Source organism: Alternaria viburni (genome assembly GCF_023758015.1).
Source record: "Alternaria viburni strain BMP 2772 chromosome Unknown scaffold_2, whole genome shotgun sequence".
In the NCBI taxonomy this organism is placed as follows: Eukaryota; Fungi; Ascomycota; class Dothideomycetes; order Pleosporales; family Pleosporaceae; genus Alternaria; species Alternaria viburni.
This window is the reverse complement of record NW_026055771.1, coordinates 1986505-2004722: the sequence shown is the minus strand read 5'-3', so window position 1 is coordinate 2004722 and position 18218 is coordinate 1986505. Positions and strand designations below refer to the sequence as shown.

The following is an 18218-nucleotide window of genomic DNA, read 5'->3' as shown; positions in this document are numbered from 1 at the left end:
GGCCCTGTAGCGCTTTTAGATCAGCGTATGCAGTGGCGCATTCGACCTAATCCACTTCAGAAAACACTCTACTGACGTCTAGCTAATTTCGCCGATAACCAAGTTGCTCCGCTGACATCCAAGACTGGCGTGTTTGGTTTGCGTCACAATCAGACAATTCAAAGTGCTTAGGGGCACTCTTTGTCTCTCGAAAACTGCGCTCCAAACACGATTGCGTTGGCTTGTCTTGAGTATTGGCAAGCAATGAGACACTCGGACATGTGTATATGAAGATGCTGGAAGACAGTGTTGAGATGGACACCAGCGAACGCAGCTGATACCTTGTCTGGCTACTTGAGACGAGGACTCAACCTCAAGGCATCGCAACGCCTCTTTCCTATCACCCTTCATCACCCGCGACTCCTGGTCTCCTCCACGTCAAAACCGCAACCATGGCTCAGATCCCAGGTATGACCTTGGACGCAGCCAAAACCGCACTCGATGACCAATTCCAACGCGACATCAACACCGATATCAAGTACAACAAATGCATCTGGTGCAAATCGGGCCAAGTCAAGAAGAAAAACCACGCTCTCATCGACTGCCATAACGCCCGTCCCCCGCTCGACAATCGTACTCCACTCTCAAATGATGTATTCAACGCCGGTCAACAAGATGCCGCAATTGCGTACATTCATTATGCTCAGCTTAGGCAGCATCCTCGAGCTAATGGAGCTACGACTTTCATGGCTGGACTGCCGCCCACGCAGATGGGGGCGTATGTCGTGCCAGTACCCGCTGCACCTACAGCTCTCCTTGCTCCTGTACCGGTTGCCTCTGCTCCTGTCCTTACCCCTGTTCCAGTAACAAGCACGTCTACTCAACCGCCTGTGGCAAACGCCTCTACACCCACGTCTGTGGTATTTACCCCTCCTCCATTCACTCAGACAACAGGCGCAGCCCAAAGCTCAGGGGTTGGTGAGGACATAGTGGATCCCACCTCCCGTACCTCGACCCAGGCCGGCAATCCGTCAGCTGTTCTTACCGTGCCGATTCAAGACTCTCCGGGCGTTTCATGGACTCCTGTCAATTATGAACTAGCGGAGAAAGCGCCAAAAGAGACCGCGTATTCTGCAGGAAACAAATATGATCCGGGCAGCAATAGTCTCGCACGCCTCAGCGGCATGAAGGGCAAGATGAAGCACCCTGTCCGAGATGCCTTCAGAGACGACAAGAAGAACAGCGTGCTCACAAATCATTTCGAAGTTGACATCGATACGAATGCCAAATTCTATGAGTATCGCATCACTGGTATTCCCGACAACGAAAAACGTGCCACCAGGAGACGAATTATGAAGACTGTCATGGAGAACGTCCCGTTTCTGAAGAACAACCAAGACTCCTTTGCGACGAACTACGTTGATACTATCATCGCATGGAAAGACATACACAATCTCGTCACAACGCCAAAGATCGCCTCCCACGACCCCAATGCGCCCCATACGAAGGATGAGTGGCGCATATTGGAAGTCGTTGATCGTAATGTCACACTGAGCTTGAACATCCGTTTCATGGGATTAGTGGACATCGCAGCCTTCCAAAGCTACATAGCTAGCAGTCATCCAGACCCGCCAGCATACGACCCAGAACCAGTGAAGAATGCGCTCAACATCATTTTCGCGAAGTGTTTCGACAATGTCGGCGAAACGTTGCAACTCAATGGGCATAAGTTCTTCGTATCGCATGCACTGAACGATTTGAAGGCATACAACGATGTCGAATATCCACTTCGAGCTCTTAGAGGCTACTACTACACCATAAAGGCCGGTATGGGCAAGATACTGTTGAACGTCAACCCGGCGAATAGCGCATTCTGGAATCCGTACACGGTTAGCGAAATCCTCTCACGTGGTCTTCTGACCTTTGGAAGTGATCCCTATGCGCTCAAAGGCTTACAGGTCTATATCACCTACAATCGAGGTCGAAGTGATAAGGCCCAAGCATCAGACATCAATGCTGGCTACAATCGTACCAAGAAGATTCGGGCATTCGGGAAACCCATTGATAAGCAGCGTTTCGTTCTCCACGAAAAGGACGCGCAAGGTAACCTGACCGGTAACTCGAAAAGTGTTACTGTCGCCAATTATCTGGAACAAAGTAAGTACCTCCTTTGAACCTGTCTGACTACAAAAACTAACAAATTTAGCTTATCACATGAAGTTGAAACACAAGGACCTACTTGCAGTTGATCTGAGCTCAACCGGTGAGCCGTCGTGGTTCGCTCCGGAACACCTCGTCATTCCCGTCGATCAGATATGGGCGAGGATCATTCCAGATGCCGTCGCCAATCAGTTTCACAAACTGGCTTGTCTGTCGCCTCGTCAAAACCGAGCTCGGATAGAGTATGAAGGTCTCGCACAGCTCGCGCGTGACGTCAGTGCTCTTCCTCCGGATAGCGACCCCCATGCGCAGCTTGCACCCCTGGTGAGACTTCTTTCTTCTAGGCATGACCCCCACTAACCTTTTGCCAGATCAAATGTCCATTGATCAAGATCAACCCAACTATGCTGCAAATTCCGGCGGCTCGACTGCCATACGCAAGCATCAAATACGGGAACAACAACTCGGCAAAGTGGAAAAACGGCAGATGGAATCTCGAACAGCAGGAGTTCGTCCGCGGCTCTCGTAACGGCATCAAATGGAAGCTGTTGCTAGCACCAAACGTCACCAATGAGGCTTCAGACAAGTTCATGGAGCATTTCAAGCAGCAGTTGATAGCAACGGGTGTCTGCCCTGCAAACACGGCTACCCATATCGATCCCAACGCTCTGAGGTTGAACGCCGTGACCGAGGTTGAATTGCGCAACAAGCTCCAAGGACTCTACGAGGATAAGCAGAAGGCTGGCGTCCCAGACATTGTGGTCTTAATGCTTCCCAGCAAGGATCAACAAGTCTACTCCCACTTCAAGTACCTTGCCGACAAGATCTTTTGCTTTCAGGCGATATGTGCGACGGAGCAGAATTTCAAGCCCAAGCCCAAGGCTGGTGGCTGGGACAACAATAATTCCATGGAGCAGTACATGGCAAATGTCGCGATGAAAGCTAATCTCAAGGTGCAAGGCATCAACCACAATGTTGTGGGAGTGAACCAATGGTTCGAAAACACGCTAGTGCTTGGAGCGGACATCACGCATCCAGGAAGTGGTGCGATCGAGACCTGTCCTTCGATTGCAGCAGTCGTTGGCTCCGTCGAAAGCAACGCTGGAAGGTTTCGTGGAGTGCTGCATCTGCAGGACAATGTCGACGTAAGTCTCGAGATTTCATGCCTCAACAAGATATGCTAACCGTTGTAGATGATCGAACACTTCGAGGCTGCCGTTAAAGACCTACTCAATGCTTGGTGGGACGAACACCAGGAGTTCCCAAAGAATGTCCTTTACTACCGCGACGGCGTCTCTAAATCTCAATACGCTGAGCTCGAAACTACAGAGGTACCTGCCATTCAGAGAGCCTTCACGAATTACGCTGCCGAATATGATGTACCAGCGCCGTCCTTCAATCTGACTACGGTCATCGTCACCAAGCGTCACAACACCCGCCTCTTCCCAGTACGCGCAGATGATGCCATGTACAAGAATGAAAATTGTTACCCCGGCACACTGGTCGACAGCGCGATCACGGATCCCTACTTCAGCGATTTCTTCCTCCAGACACATAACGCGATTAAGGGCACCGCACGTCCTTGCCACTACTATGTGTTGAACAACGGCATGAATCTTTCCATGAAAGAACTTCAGGACTTCGTAAGTACCCCATAACCCATCCTTTTTAGCCCTGACCTGTGCTTACAACTCCCCTTCACAGACCCATCGCCTCTGTCACACCTACGTCCGCGCGACCATGGGTGTATCATACGCGCCACCAGCCTACTATGCAGACAGGCTGTGCGAGCGAGGTCGCTGCTACATGCGCCCCTGGTACAATCCCACCACCGACACAAAGAAGCAATGGGGCAAACTCAAGCGTCAGATCGAAGACGAGGTCAAAGCTAAGCGAGACGCGGAGAACAAGAAAGCGAATCGTCCGCAGCGCACGCGAGGTCACAAGAAGACCGCCGAAGAGGTCAAGGAACAAGATGCCGACCAGGAGGAAGTGAGGAAGCGCTTGAACAAGAAGTTGAAGGAGGAGTACGAGGACCGTTTCAACAAAGAGTGCATCGGTGGTGAGGACAGGGCCCGGGAGTTCCTTGATACGATGTACTGGATGTGAGGTGTGAGTTTGCTGGAAGAGGATGGGCATGTGCCATAGGGGTGGCCGGTTTCTTTCGTTCTCTCCTCTTTTGTGGGTTTCCCTTCTTTCCTTCGTCTGTTGTTGCGTTTTCCTACAATCTTGTCATAGACTCTGCTTTCCGCTCATAGATTTCCTTAATCAATAGACTGTTTCATCCGCAAACCCATTGCAACTCCCCACAATACTTACATTGAAGAAGCATGGCACCAAGTGAGAAGAGCTGATAAATGATATGACTTCTATTGAAACAAGTCGCTTAACCTTGTGGAAGCTTGACTAAATAGTACTGAAGCGTTGACATGCAACACTAGATGACCCTTACACCAACACCTCTAGCCATATTGCAGGCTTTCCCTAGTCTAAACCACACCAAATACAAACGCCGTAGCGCTAGAATGCAACGATAAAGATGAAGAGCCAGGAACCAAAATTGCGCCAACCCGTCGTCAAGATACGTTAAGAATGTATGCAGCGCTTGGAACATCATTTCCACTGACCCTGGCTCAGCTTGAGCAGGCCCTCTACGCACCCAGCTTCTTCTGCTGAGTTTATACTCGAGCGACCACTCGCGTCGTCACCGTGCATGAACTGTCGCAGCTCATCATCTTGCTCGGGGTCGACAACACCCTTGCCAGCTTTCCGCTTGTCCTTGGCCAGCATGGCACCGAGACTTGACGTCTGCGACATCAGATCTGTGTTCTCTCCCAGTATCTTGCGAGCTGCTCGTGAAGCAGGAGGCGTAGCGACGACTTGGCGGTCTCTTCGTACAGACTTGGACGCGTTAGGCTCCCAGTTCTCCTTATCGCTCTCCGTTTGCGGGAACTCGTCCGACTCGGTGCTTTCACCGCCCTTCTTGTAGTCGGCATAGTCCTTGCTGGAGAAGCGGCCGCTGATGGTGGATGCGCGTTGCATGGAGCCGCGAGCCTTCTTGAGTGGACTGCTTTGTACTTTGTGTGAGCTGTGGCGTGCCATCAGCGGGCTGCTGTTTTGGCGGGCCTGGTTCTGTGCTAATATCCTTCGGTTCGCGCGTAGTATGCCGATCGCGTCAGCTGCACTGCCACTCTCCTCTTGTTCGGCACGCGTTGTCAGGCTGGTTGTTGATCGGCTCTCGGGATCACACCAGAACTCCCATGCACGCGAATCCCTGCTCCTTCCGATATTCGATGTTGTCCTTGGTACCTTGGGGCTCGGCTCGCCTCGCGCGGCGGCGGCTAGGCGGTCGTTCAAGCCAGCTGCACTGTAGCTTCGTCGCAGGCCAGCAGCGGCACGGGAGAAGGAAGATGGAGTCTTCTTCGACTTTGGCGGTGATGGCGTCTTGTCGAGGTCGGTGACGATACGCGCAGTGCCGTCCTCATTGGTCGCTATCCGCACGAAAGAGTGCTTGCGCTTCAGTGGCCGGGAAGGGGTCTTGGTTGCATGGTCAGGTGATACTGAAGGCTTCGGAGGGGCGTTCGGAAAGGTGATGACTTCGGGCGTGTAATCGTCGAGATAGCGGACGAACGACGCGCTGCGACGGTTGGAGATCCATGATGTGCGTTGTTGCGCGGCGCCCTGTGAAGATGGTGCAGCCTGCTGCGAGTTGCTTATTTCAGCGGAGGCATTTTCGGTATTTTGAGTTTCGGTAGATGGCTCTGCGACAACTTCATTCGCGTTTTCTGGTTCGTTGGCAGAGAAGGTAGTGTCGATGGTGCGTGGTTCTGGGATCGTTTCGTCGGAAGTGAGTTCTGGCGTTGCGGGCTGCTCGGGTGGGTCAGACCTCGGACACTCGTCCGCCGGCGCGTTATCGATATTGCGCGCAATGGCTACCGTCTCGTCCTCGGTGGGCGGGTCCGACATGGTGGAAGAAGAAGACATCAGCGATGCCGTGGAAGATGGTTCGAGAGGCCGTGAGCGACGGCGGTCGTTTTGGCGTTTATCTAAAGCAGAACGTGATCAGGACGTGTTTCGAAAATCATGCGCACGACCAAGCCACGCGCAACACTTCGGAGCGATTCAATCGGGTCGATTGAAAAGCAAGCACCAGCGACGCGCACAACAGATGGATTGACTTACTTTGAAACCAAATCTAGGACGCGATGTTAGCAAGGCGCGCACACTCGTGACGTGGAGAAATTGGCGCTTACCTGAACTTCCTTCTCGCCAAGCGCGACTTTGCGGACAATTTCTAGTCGTGCAGCCTTGTCTGGCTTCGGGTTCTTGAGATATTCCGACTTCAACACGTCTTCGTCTTCCTTGCTGCAAGATGTCGTGGTCAGCGCTGATGGGGTGATGGAGAGTCGTGCCCGCGGGGTAGGCCGAAGTAGCTCCCGATGGTAGGTTGCGCACGAACCAACGCGTTGAACATGGGTCGACACGGTCGAGATGGGAAGGCAGAACTTGGATGGAATGAGAGCATACCTGGTGCGCCTTCTCTTCTGGCGAGCAAGAGCTTTGTTGTCGACATCCGGTGGCATGTGGTTTGCGACAGTTTCCTGCGAGTGCACGAGGAAGGCCAATTGACCACTAAAACTGGCGCGTCTGACGGTGGGAAGACGCGATGACGCAGGCGAGGAAAACGACGGCAAGGGCGATGAGGCGGACATTATGGGATGACAACAACGGATGTTGGTAATTGAGCTTGGTGTGATCAGAGAAGAGCTACCATGAGAGAGTGTTATAGTAGAAAGAATAACGCGTTCAATATGGTGGCAGGAAAGTAGTGTGCGAGGCGCGTCTTCAGTCGCGTACGTATCAGATTGGTCCGAGCCGAGCGCTTGCCTATGTCGTGCATACCACTTGACTGAACTTGCCGCCCGTGCACACGACCACTCCAGCCTCATATCCTGTATTATCCATGCGGCAGATGGTCACGCATGCACGAGCATGATGAGGCTGAGAAATTTCCACATTCTATCACGTCCAATCTAAGCATCGCTGACGAAAACGCGTGCATCTCATCACTTCGATAGCCTTTCGTGGTTCATCTCGGCGTCGTGCAAGGAACTACGCGAACGCGGGACGACAATTATCTGTTTTGCTTTTCCAAGGTTCTCAGCCCTATTTCGGAACACGTCCAAGAACGCGCGTGAGCAGAGCCCATTGAGCACCAGATTCCTCCAACAGTATTGGCCCGCGGTGTATTGCCGCCCCTTTCTCGACATCATCTGCTTCCACGCGGGATGAAGACGCGTAGGAGTCGCGACGAAAACCATGCTTCTGTTTCCACACGCGTAGCACTGACAAAGCTAGTACTCAAAAAGGATAGTGGTGAAACACGTCCGCACGTGACGCGCTAACCCTTCCAATCACCCCGCCACATCCGCGAAACACGAGTCAAACAATGCACGGTTCTGCTCATCACAACGTTCTGACACAAACTCTCTACCATCGGTATCCTCCGATGACCTACCCTGCCTGTACGCATCATTGCGACTGCAATCTAGGCAGCGACACGCTACTCAACGACTATCCAGTCCGGCCTGCAGTCTAACTCTCTTGGCGGTAACACTCACCGTCAGATGGGCTTGCACGATGCTCAACCACCATTCCATCTCTGTTCCCGCAGATGCGCATACTCACTTGTCCTCCTTAGCATCTGACCTTTTGCATGCACTTTGGTCTAGTCGCGGTCTCATTGTTCCATACCTTCGTACCCCACATCCACCGGTGAAGACAACCATACAAGGCAGAAGGTTTTGGAGCAAGAGTCGGAGGGTTCCGTGGCCTGATTATACAGATCTTTCGCGTCAAGACTGATCGGTGTCTTTCTGCCTTGTACAGTACACTCTGACGATGTCTGTGTTCAGGAGCCAAGGAGAGTTGCACTGCTCGGACCGAAGCCGACAGAAGATATTCGTAAGACAGCTTACTATCCCGCAACCACGTGCTGCGTGCGGCACTTCTGGAGTTTCAACATTCGCGTATTGGCCATCGAGATCTGACCGAGTGCCTGTGGCTTTTTGGCGTTCGTGCAATCCTTGAGCCTCACCGGTTTTGGCCCCATTTTCCTATCTCGTCATCACCAGTTACCTCCTAAGCTGCCATTACGATGGATGATTGGCGGATGGCACCCTTGCCCAAATCACAGCTACCAACGGTGTGCTGTTCTGACAGCCCTACGAAACAAGAAAACCCGCCCGCTAGGTTCCTGTTCGCGTAGGCGAGCTACTGCATCGAGCCTCGGATGAGGGTTTAACACCCGAGAATCTACACTTCGGTCAGAGATACGGTCGCATCGTGGTATAGGGCTAGCCCTATGGGTCCACTTTCGTACGCAAACTCCGCTTCCGCCGCGAAGATTCTGGAGTCTGAGATCCTTTCGCACGATATAACCGCCACTCTACCACTGGAACGCGGACCGTGACTGAACGTTCAGCTAGCACTTTAATTGGTTGGAGCTCACTGCCTAGTGCTATTGTCGCAGGACATGACTATGCACGGTCTCGATGCTCGTTTGGCTTTGATTCGCCAGGGCCAGGTGTTTCTTCCGTTGATTTCATCTCTAGTCCTCTGATCGGATGCAGGGCTTAGGCCTCTATTCCTCTCTTCCCGGTCTCTGTCCGCCGTCCGCAACAAGTGTGCTATCTCTTCCACTGTATCACATGTTGAGCCAAGAGTCACGGGAGCTGTCGTGGACAACACTCCAGCGAATCGGCCCCTGATTGTTGACTAGCGAACACTTGACCCAGCGGGAAAGGCGTCGAAAGCAGGCAACTGTACCCAAGAGGCGAAGAGGTCCGCCGTTAGCCCTTCATCATATCTTGTCACGCCAACCTCCGAATACCCATGCACGTTGCAGAAGACGGTGGCAGTCGTTCTACCTCCGTCCTAGCACTAGACCGGGCTTCAGGAATTAATCGATGTAACAGGCTTTGTTTTTGTTTCTTTACGCTATAAGTCAATCTCATTGGCAGCGTCACTTCCACATAACTCTGTATTGTAAGCAATGTTCCCATATGTGCAGCTTTCCCCTGTTGCTGCAACATTTCAGGCCGACCACGATAACCTGTGCGTTACATTCACCCTTTTCACCGATACAGTGCCACCCTTGTGAGTCACGGGCCTTCATAGCGATGTGATGGTGTTGAAGGAGGCAGTCTTAAAGCCCAACTCACGTCCGGCTTTGTGCTACACAAGATACAGGATCGAACTTATAAGCTCATACGCCCCAGCATCTTCTTTTAACTTAACAAGCTCAAGCAAAGCAATGTCTGGCAACATGCGCGTCGCAATAGCAGGTAAGGCAGCTATCAAAAGCCAAGCAAACTACACTCGGGCAACGTTCTTACACTGTTAGGCACTTCTGGTCTAGCGCTTCTGATAGCACAAGAGATCAACAACTCGACGAGCCACCAGCTGATCATTCTCTCGCGAACCGTAAGCACCCCTTGGAAGAACACAGTTCATCTCTCGAGTATCAAGTAATGAACTAACGATCACCAGCATCAAACGAGCCTGATCGCTTCTGGTTACAACTGTCAAGTCGTTGACTACAACAGCCCTACATCTCTGCAGCATGCATTGATGGGTGTCGATACCGTCATCTCGACTGTACTGGGCAATCCTCAACTCCGTCTAATAGAAGCGGCTGTACAGTGCCGGGTTCGTCGCTTTGCACCTGCGGAATTTGAAGGTCAGCCAATTCAGCGAGGCCAGAACGCGCTGCTCGATCGTGGCCGCAACTCTGCGTTGGCCTTACTGCACCACTACCGCGCCAATACACAGTATACGGTCTTTGTTTGTGGCATACTTTATGAGCGCTTCTCGGTGAACGGGATGATGTCTCATCGTCTTGGGACTCATAGCGGCTATGGCAACGAGGGAGACTTCATCGCCGACCCACGGCAGATGACTTCGATGGCACCGATTTACGACGCAAACCAAAACCTCTCCTGTATCTGCCTGACATCCGCATACGACGTGGCACAGTTCGTGGTTCGTGCCCTCGACATGCCAACTTGGCCTTCCGAGATGAGCATGTGTGGTGAGCGTATGACCGTCCATGCCTTGGTCGAGGCTATCAAGGCGTGCCGTAGTAAGTATCATCACCGTCTGTCTGATGAATGAACTTTGCTAACATGTCCTGAGACCGACCATGGGCTAGCATTGACTACCAAGCCCCCGCCAGTACGCAGGTATTCTTTACAGCATTTATGCAGTTGCTGACCGACTACGCAGATCTCGAGTACCAAATGACGATGGCTCAACTGGGAGGAGACACAGCCGGACAGAGGCGGCTCGCACCACTCCTCGCGACAGCGGAGGGGCGCTATGATTTTGCGGTACCCGCCTACCTTAACTCAGTCTACCCAGACGTGCAGGTCACTCGTTTCCAAGACTGGTTCCTGCGCAACTGGGCCTCGATACCGTGAACCAATATCATTGTGGAGTATCATCCGGTACTATGACGATACTTCCGGGACCGAAGAATATCCGCACGGGACTGGTCATACTTGGATCGTGCACAAGGGTTCGGTTCCTAGGATTTTGACAACATTTCATGGGGCTCCATGCTCCGTCTTCTCCACTTACATACTGATTCGATTTCGTTCTCAGACTGCTTCTATGTACCAATATCGAGTTGGCGATTGAACTAAGGTCTGTGGGTCGCAACAAAGCTTCGAGGCGTTGACGATGGGATGCTCTTTGCAACTTACAATGCAATTATATTCGTAATGTTACCAAGTCTGCATTCCCCAAGTCGTTGCAATTTTACAAGGGTTTGGCAGTTGTGAGGTTTTGGTCAAGGTTGTGTCGCTTACGCCTGAGAGACTACCTGGAACGCCTCCACTGCCAACACCGCACGCGACACGTAGCGGCTCGCTCGTTCCGAAGCACAAGCAACGCTAACTATTTCTGCAGAAGCATAACCGATCTGCGATGATGTGAGGAAGGGTCTTGTCAGAGTTTGATGGCAATCTTCGATGGGGAATTACATCAGGTCGACGTCACCGGTGGGGCAACCGCTCCCCACTGCCATAATAAAACCACGACGCGCCTGCACACTCTTTTCTTTTCAGTATCACAACCACAACTTCAATTACATCTTCACGACCAAATTCACATTCTCGAAAACTTTGTCTTTCTTCCTATACCTACAACGTGAGTTTCATTCCAAGAGGTGGTGTGGCGGACGGGTTAAGTTTGCCGTTCCTGGCGCGACGCCCTCAAACCATCCACGAGCACGCGTCTGTTCATGTTGCTAACATATCTTCAGCACAAACACATTCAAAATGGTTTCTTCTCAGCAAGGCTACGCTCCCACCACCGTCGACATGAAGGGTAACACCCAAGCTGTCAACGAGGCTCAGTCCAACCTCCCTCTCCCCGAACAGCCCCCTGTCGCCTCCGACTTCAACTCTGCCGATGCCAGCACCGTAAACGTTGGCTCCGGTCGCCAAGAAGCCTCTTTCGCCTCCGGCGGTGGTGCCATCCGCGAACCCGCTGTCGGTGCTGGCGGTGTTTCCGGACGTGAGGCCAAGGATGGCCTTGGTGGCATCCCCAACGACGCTGTCTCGCGCGAGGCTAAGGACAAGGCTGGTCTTGCCGACACCACCAACAAGGACTACGGATACCCACAGAAGAACGACCCCAGCTCGGGCGCCAAGCAGTAGAGTACTGCAGGAGGAAGAATAATGAGATACCCGAAGCATCATGGGATTGTATGATTATGGCTACTATCACTGCGCTTAGTAGCAGACTGCAAGAGCAGTCTTACGATGATCAACGAATGAAATGAATGAACAAACAAACATGTCATCTACCTATCGAAGTGTGATGTCGTGATGAAGATGATGATGTATAAATGAATCTAATCGCACCATGCTAGACTTCGTGCCAACGCCTCACGCGATCTGGATTGGACCGCGCATGCGACAGCCGCACCAACAGCACCTGCCCGGATGGCCCGTTCCTGACGCCATGTCAGCCGCAGTATGCACGTATGCCCGACTCTAGCATATGTATGGGTGGGACCATTGCCGCTTTCCGAGCTACCACTGCTACGGCCGTTCGACTAAAGGCGGGGTTGTTATGAGCACCTAGGTAAGGCTGAAGTAAGGTGGGATGTCTCAATGTGACGACGTCATGACGCAAGTATATCGGGGCTTGAAGTCTGACGGTATACATAGGTCAAGTTTGCACTTGACTTTAGGTACTCATACCACTTGAATTACCACAACTTTCTGAACCCAATTAATTGATTTACTCCAAATCTCAACAATTACAACACAAAAGAACCGTACCAAACAACAACATGTCGGCTTCACACGGACAGAAGGTATGTTCTCCGTCTGGAGCTCTCATACTTCATTCTTTATCGCTGAATCATGACCTCATTCGTCATGACGGAATCGCAGAAACACTCACTAACTTACTACTCACAGGTAACCACCGACCCCGCGTCTAAGATCCCCGTCCACGAGGGTGTCGGCACCGTCACATCAGACTCTCTAGCAGGCGAGTCTCTGAAGGGCGACGGTTCATTCGGCGAGGGCAACCCCAAGGCGGCAGCAAGCAAGCAGCCATCAGCATCAACCACCACAAACACCCACGACACATCAAATGCCACCAAGCTCGATGCCGCCGTCAATGCCGAGGCACGCGACGCGCAACAAGGATGGAACGAGGAGAAGATCATGAACTCAGGCAAAGGTCTGGGTAAGGAGGCCGGTGTTGGACCTACATACGCAGTTGCTGGTGGGGGTGCTTCATCAGGAGGCGCTGCCAGCGCTGGCACAGCACCTACAGGTGTTGCTGCTGGAAAGAACATTGACCCCAGTGTTCTCCAGCCCAAGGGTGCCAACTTGACAGAAGACCCTAACATGAGCGGTAACACCAAGCTTGGCGAGATCGGTACAAAGGATGACCCTTCTAGGCAAGCGGAGCTTAAGTTGGCGAAGCAGGCTGCGGCGAGTGCTGCGGTTGAGAACAGGGACCTGGCTCAAGGCGGCGACTCCAAGTTCAGCAACTTGGGTGACACCAACGCTTAGAGTGTCGATATACGTATACCATAGAGTAACGAGCCTAATGAAAGAAAAATAATGACGTGCAAGCTGTCATCGATGTTCTGGTGATGAGAGCGACAAACTCGAGGGGTGAAAGCAGCACGTGGCGGGGCCCTCCGAATCGGGCCTCTTCCGCGGGCACGGACGCGGGCCGTTGCAGCAGTTCAAGGTGGCCTTTCGCGACGCGGCATGAACCCCAGCTATCAATGTCGCTCATTATCCCACCCACGCTTCTTTCTTTTACCTAACCGTTCACCGAATCGAAATTGGGTCTGCAGCACCCCGATTGTTCGTTTGACTGCCCACCATGAACGGCTACGGGGATAACGGGCACGACGAGGATCCATTTGGTCCAGCCAACGGCGGCATTGTGTCCAGTTTCGATGCTTTCCGTAAGTGTAGTCTTTGTGTGGTCGTCGAGATGGAGGGAGGAGTAGTAGGCAGTTTCAAGGTCTCAAATCGCCAATACATGTCGTGATGCGACTTCCCAGCCACATGCGACACCGCGATCGATCCAAGATGAACCCGAGGCTAACAGATATCTACAGCTAAAACTAAGAAGACGTACCTCGTACAAGGTCGCAACTCCTCCGCATGGACAGTGACACTCATCATAACATGCATCTACCTCGCCTGGTCCGAGATCGCGCGCTGGTTCGCCGGCACAACCACACAATCATTCGCTGTCGAGAAGGGCGTGGCCCACGGCATGCGGATAAACCTCGACTTGATAGTAGCCATGCGCTGCGCCGACCTTCACGTAAACATGCAAGATGCTGCCGGTGACCGCACCCTAGCTGGCGAACTCCTGCGCAAAGACCCAACGTCATGGGCGCAATGGACCGGCAAGAACGCCGAGAGTGGGACACACGAACTGGGCAAAGACAAGAAAGTTGGATGGGACGATATCGAGGACGTACATGAGCAGCTGGGCAAGGCGCGGAAGAGCAAGTTCAGCAAGACACCGCGCGTGCGCGGACAGACTGATAGCTGCCGCATCTACGGAAGCATCATCGGCAACAAGGTGCAAGGCGATTTCCACATCACGGCTAGGGGCCACGGATACATGGAGTTTGGAGAGCATCTGGACCATTCCAGTAAGTCCAAAGAATCAAGAACCACGAAGATAACATTTGCTAACATCCACCAGCATTCAACTTCTCGCACATCATCCGCGAAATGTCCTTCGGCCCATACTACCCCTCGCTCGTCAACCCCCTCGACAACACCATCGCCGTAACACCCACGCCCCAAGACAAATTCTATAAGTTTCAATACTACGTCTCCATCGTTCCCACCATCTACACCGACGACGCATCCATGATCCCCTACCTCACATCCAGCACATCAGAAGAAGACACGCCCTTCTCAAACATGTTCCACACGACCCACGCCATCAAAACCAACCAATACGCCGTTACTTCACAGTCCCACAAGGTCGCTGAAACTTACGTACCGGGTATCTTCGTCAAGTTCGATATCGAGCCTATTCTGCTAGCGGTGGTGGAGGAGTGGGGCGGCTTCTGGAGGCTGATTGTTAGGCTGGTGAATGTTGTGAGTGGTGTTATGGTGGCGGGGAGTTGGGCGTGGCAGATGTTTGATTGGGCAAGTGAGGTTATGGGGAAGAGACGGAGGAGGGGTGATGGTGTGGGTGTGTTGGGGACGCCGTCGGTGGAGAAGAAGAGCTGGGATTAGACTGGTGGTTTTGATAGAGGAGGATGCATTTAATGGCGTTTAAGGTATGGGGATATGGGTATATGTTGGGCTACTTTTTGTGAGTAAAGTGACCTCCTTTGAACGAATTTATAAGCGCTGCGTACCGTGGAGTATCTGTATTGGCAAAATGACTTGTGGCGAATATTGGATCTTGAGATTGCGGGACTGCGCGATTGCGCTATGGTACGTGTTGCTTTTCGTGCCTTACAATCCGCCCCCCTTGCGTAGCTGACACTTCTGCATAGAACCCTGGAAGCAGCGCGTACTTCGACCCGTACGATCAGCTCCATCAAATGAGAAGTATCGCCAGTTCAGGAAACAGCGCGCACTTCGACAAACGCTCCAGCCGACCTCTCTCCCACCTTCTCCCTCTTTCATTCGTTGCTTGGCGGTTTGTGCTACAAGGCGCTAGGCTGTATCTCACTTGCTCTTGCACCACCTTCGTCGGTCTTTTGATTGTTTACCTCCCCACAAAATACTTACAAACGACCACATCGCTATCTATTCTCTACCCTCTTTGGCCGAGAGTTCTACCACCAAATACTGACGAGCGAACGAACGCACCAAAAACTATCTTTATCGCAGTCCAACTCGACTTGACTACACCCCGACTATGGCGTCGCCAACTCCACCGCAAGATCAGGGTGATTCGCGAGATGAAACCGAGGAGGAGCGAAACGATCGGATAAGGGAGGACCTTCGGGCTCGAATGGTAAGTTATGGCTATACGAAGTGCATGTGAGACATATACTGACTTCGTACCCCTACCTCTGCAGCCTGCTATGGCTGGTCTTGACCGTCGTGGGGAATTGTCGGTTTCGGAAGCAGATGCCGGCGAGATACAGCAACGTTCACAACAAGATACTAGGCTTCGGAATAGCTCGCGCCTGATTCGTGCAAGGGACGCTTTCGAGGCTCGCCTCGGTAGTCAGACTGCGCGCGTCGCTCCCAGTAATCCGACCGTCACTGAAGCAGAGGGTCAAGGAGCCACCACTACACCGCGCCCAGATTCACCTCTACCTGCGCCACGGTATAGGCAGATAGGTCCAACAGAGAACGCCAATGAGCTACACGTTCCTCAGATTCGACCTGTCACAGAGCGAACTAGATGGTCAGACCCAACCTTGGAGTCGCGTCTAGCGTCAGTCAGTCGTATTCAGAACATATTGAACCCTGAGCCAGCTGAGACTCCCCGGCCTAAAAGCCATATGCCCACTCTGCGGTCTCAACCAGAGTTCTACATGACCGGAGTCATAGCCGTCGACACTACCGCAGAGCCTCTTCCCGAGAACGCGGAATGTACGATTTGCCTTGAACCTCTCTCAGACGACGTGGTCAAGTTCCACGCTTGCGGCCACATGTTTCATACCGTCTGTGTACAGAGCTGGTTCGATCAGAGCGCCCCGCGTACGGGTGGGAAGCGAGGTACTTGCCCAAACTGTCGACATGAGCTGTACGAGCCAGATCCGCAATTTCGACGTTCACATGCGCAGCGAACTCCTCGTGCAGAGCCGGCGCATCCACACATGCCTGCGCCACTACGTCTTACTACAGGGGACGTAGTGGATGTGATGCATCCGGCGCTACCTCGCACTGGAGTGACTCCACCGACGGATGCTCCCCGACTTGCTGTTAGTTCCGAACGTGAATCTCGTCTCGCGCAGTTCGTGGCTGATCACCGAGAACGTGTGAGAGCGCATGACCAGCAAGAGCAGCAGGCTGGCAATGCTCCAGCCACAGCTCTAGATCGAAGGTTTGTAAGCGTCACTCGAGTACCTCATGTCGCTCCCGGATCTCACTTACCTGGATACGCGCCTCATCGCATTGAGTCATCGGAGAGCCCCCGAGGCGGTACGATGGAACGAGATTACCCTAACCTTCCTAACGCGGCATATGGTAGTCGGCAGCCAATCAGTCAGAACCAAATGCTTGAATATCAGCAGATGTTAAATCAACAGCGACAGAATGCATCCAACAACTCGCGATTCCAAACACTTGGTCGTTCAGCGGCCAGTATAGCAATGACTGATGCATTGCGCCGGCCTACTACATCCGCTAGAGAACCAGAAACTGGACATAGACCGTCAGATGTAGCGGAGCCGGACGAACATTCTGATGCCGATGATATTTCCTATCCAACATTCATCCCGGAACGACCTCCAACATCAACATTTCAATCTAACGGACTCTCGGATCAACCACGCGAGTCTCGAGCCGATCTAGCAGCACGTGCTATCGCGGAGCGCCGCCCCCTGTCAGAAGTACCAGGCCTCAACACCGGATTTGCAGCTATCCCACCTCTTTCGCCACAAGAGGCTGCACGACTTGTCAGAATCCGCGAGTTACCAGGGTCAGGGCTGGATCTAGCTACGCGCACTACTGATCAACTCCGAGACGAGCAGGTCATGTTGTTGGATCGTCTCCGTGCGGTACAAACACAGATAGGCCGAAATCTAGAAGCATCTGGAGAGCGTGCAGTGAACGCCGCTGAGCGAAGGGAACAGATACGAGCGATGGCCTGGAATAACCCACAAACTGCACATCTACACGGTGGGCCGGCGCCTGGGCCGCAGGATAGCACTGCGCATCGGCCGCCGCCAATCGCGATTCCTCGACTTGCCGACCCATCGGTTACTGACCTACGGTCATCTCGCGAGCCTCCTGATCCAAGAGCTATAGGCACAGGAAATACTATATGGTCGACGGATAGTAATACTATATGGTCGACGGACTATCCGCCACCGTCAGATATGCGGTATATACTTAACCGCTATCCGGCTTCGGATGGATCGTTAGGGTCATCAGATTATGTATATCCTTCCCCTCCAGGTTTCCACCGCGACGTCTCAAGAGTCCACAGCCCACTCTTTCCTTTCTCTCCAGACGGTCCCCGCACCGCCACTAACAGCAACATGCTGTACAGACGAAACTTCAACGATGAACGATTTACATTGCCTACGTTGCCTGCTTTGACTACGCGCTCTGATACCGTAGCTGCTGCTCAGCCTGCTTCTGAAGGCAACCAGAATGCAGCCGCGGAAGACTCAAGGTCAGTACAACATCCACGTCGCGTATCTAGCACCGTCGTGAGGCACATGCATGATGACTCACTACCCCTCAGGGACGCATCAACAGATTCTACTGCCTTCAGGCAACGTTCCCGGGGGCGTCCTAGGCCGGTTTCTATCCAATGGGAAGCACAAGAGGCCACTGCATCAGATACACAGCGCCTTCGTTCTCGTGAAGCAC

At 52.8% G+C, this 18218-nt stretch overlaps 6 protein-coding genes across 6 annotated transcripts; 5 read left to right on the top strand and 1 right to left on the bottom strand.

The window, feature by feature from the left end:
* Positions 1-431: 431 nt before the first annotated feature.
* J4E79_001626 (uncharacterized protein) lies at positions 432-4248 on the top strand (the record flags this gene model as incomplete). The annotated part of the gene is made up of 5 exons (XM_049350534.1): positions 432-2136; positions 2186-2463; positions 2511-3284; positions 3333-3782; positions 3844-4248. 5 exons carry the CDS (start codon positions 432-434, stop codon positions 4246-4248), a joined length of 3612 nt encoding a protein of 1203 aa, XP_049215693.1.
* A 504-nt stretch (positions 4249-4752) lies between these two features.
* On the bottom strand, positions 4753-6722 carry J4E79_001625 (uncharacterized protein; the record flags this gene model as incomplete). The annotated part of the gene is made up of 4 exons (XM_049350533.1): positions 4753-6185; positions 6322-6334; positions 6393-6504; positions 6667-6722. 4 exons carry the CDS (start codon positions 6720-6722, stop codon positions 4753-4755), a joined length of 1614 nt encoding a protein of 537 aa, XP_049215692.1.
* Positions 6723-9466: 2744 nt separating this feature from the next.
* Positions 9467-10619, top strand: J4E79_001624 (uncharacterized protein; the record flags this gene model as incomplete). Its single annotated transcript, XM_049350532.1, has 5 exons — positions 9467-9485; positions 9545-9624; positions 9691-10282; positions 10336-10374; positions 10426-10619. The coding sequence occupies 5 exons, from the start codon at positions 9467-9469 to the stop codon at positions 10617-10619; spliced, it is 924 nt and encodes a 307-aa protein (XP_049215691.1).
* An 861-nt stretch (positions 10620-11480) lies between these two features.
* On the top strand, positions 11481-11861 carry J4E79_001623 (uncharacterized protein; the record flags this gene model as incomplete). Its single annotated transcript, XM_049350531.1, has 1 exon — positions 11481-11861. One exon carries the CDS (start codon positions 11481-11483, stop codon positions 11859-11861), a length of 381 nt encoding a protein of 126 aa, XP_049215690.1.
* A 641-nt stretch (positions 11862-12502) lies between these two features.
* J4E79_001622 (uncharacterized protein) lies at positions 12503-13238 on the top strand (the record flags this gene model as incomplete). Its single annotated transcript, XM_049350530.1, has 2 exons — positions 12503-12526; positions 12633-13238. The coding sequence occupies 2 exons, from the start codon at positions 12503-12505 to the stop codon at positions 13236-13238; spliced, it is 630 nt and encodes a 209-aa protein (XP_049215689.1).
* A 322-nt stretch (positions 13239-13560) lies between these two features.
* On the top strand, positions 13561-14948 carry J4E79_001621 (uncharacterized protein; the record flags this gene model as incomplete). Its single annotated transcript, XM_049350529.1, has 3 exons — positions 13561-13645; positions 13802-14350; positions 14404-14948. The coding sequence occupies 3 exons, from the start codon at positions 13561-13563 to the stop codon at positions 14946-14948; spliced, it is 1179 nt and encodes a 392-aa protein (XP_049215688.1).
* Positions 14949-18218: the final 3270 nt, after the last annotated feature.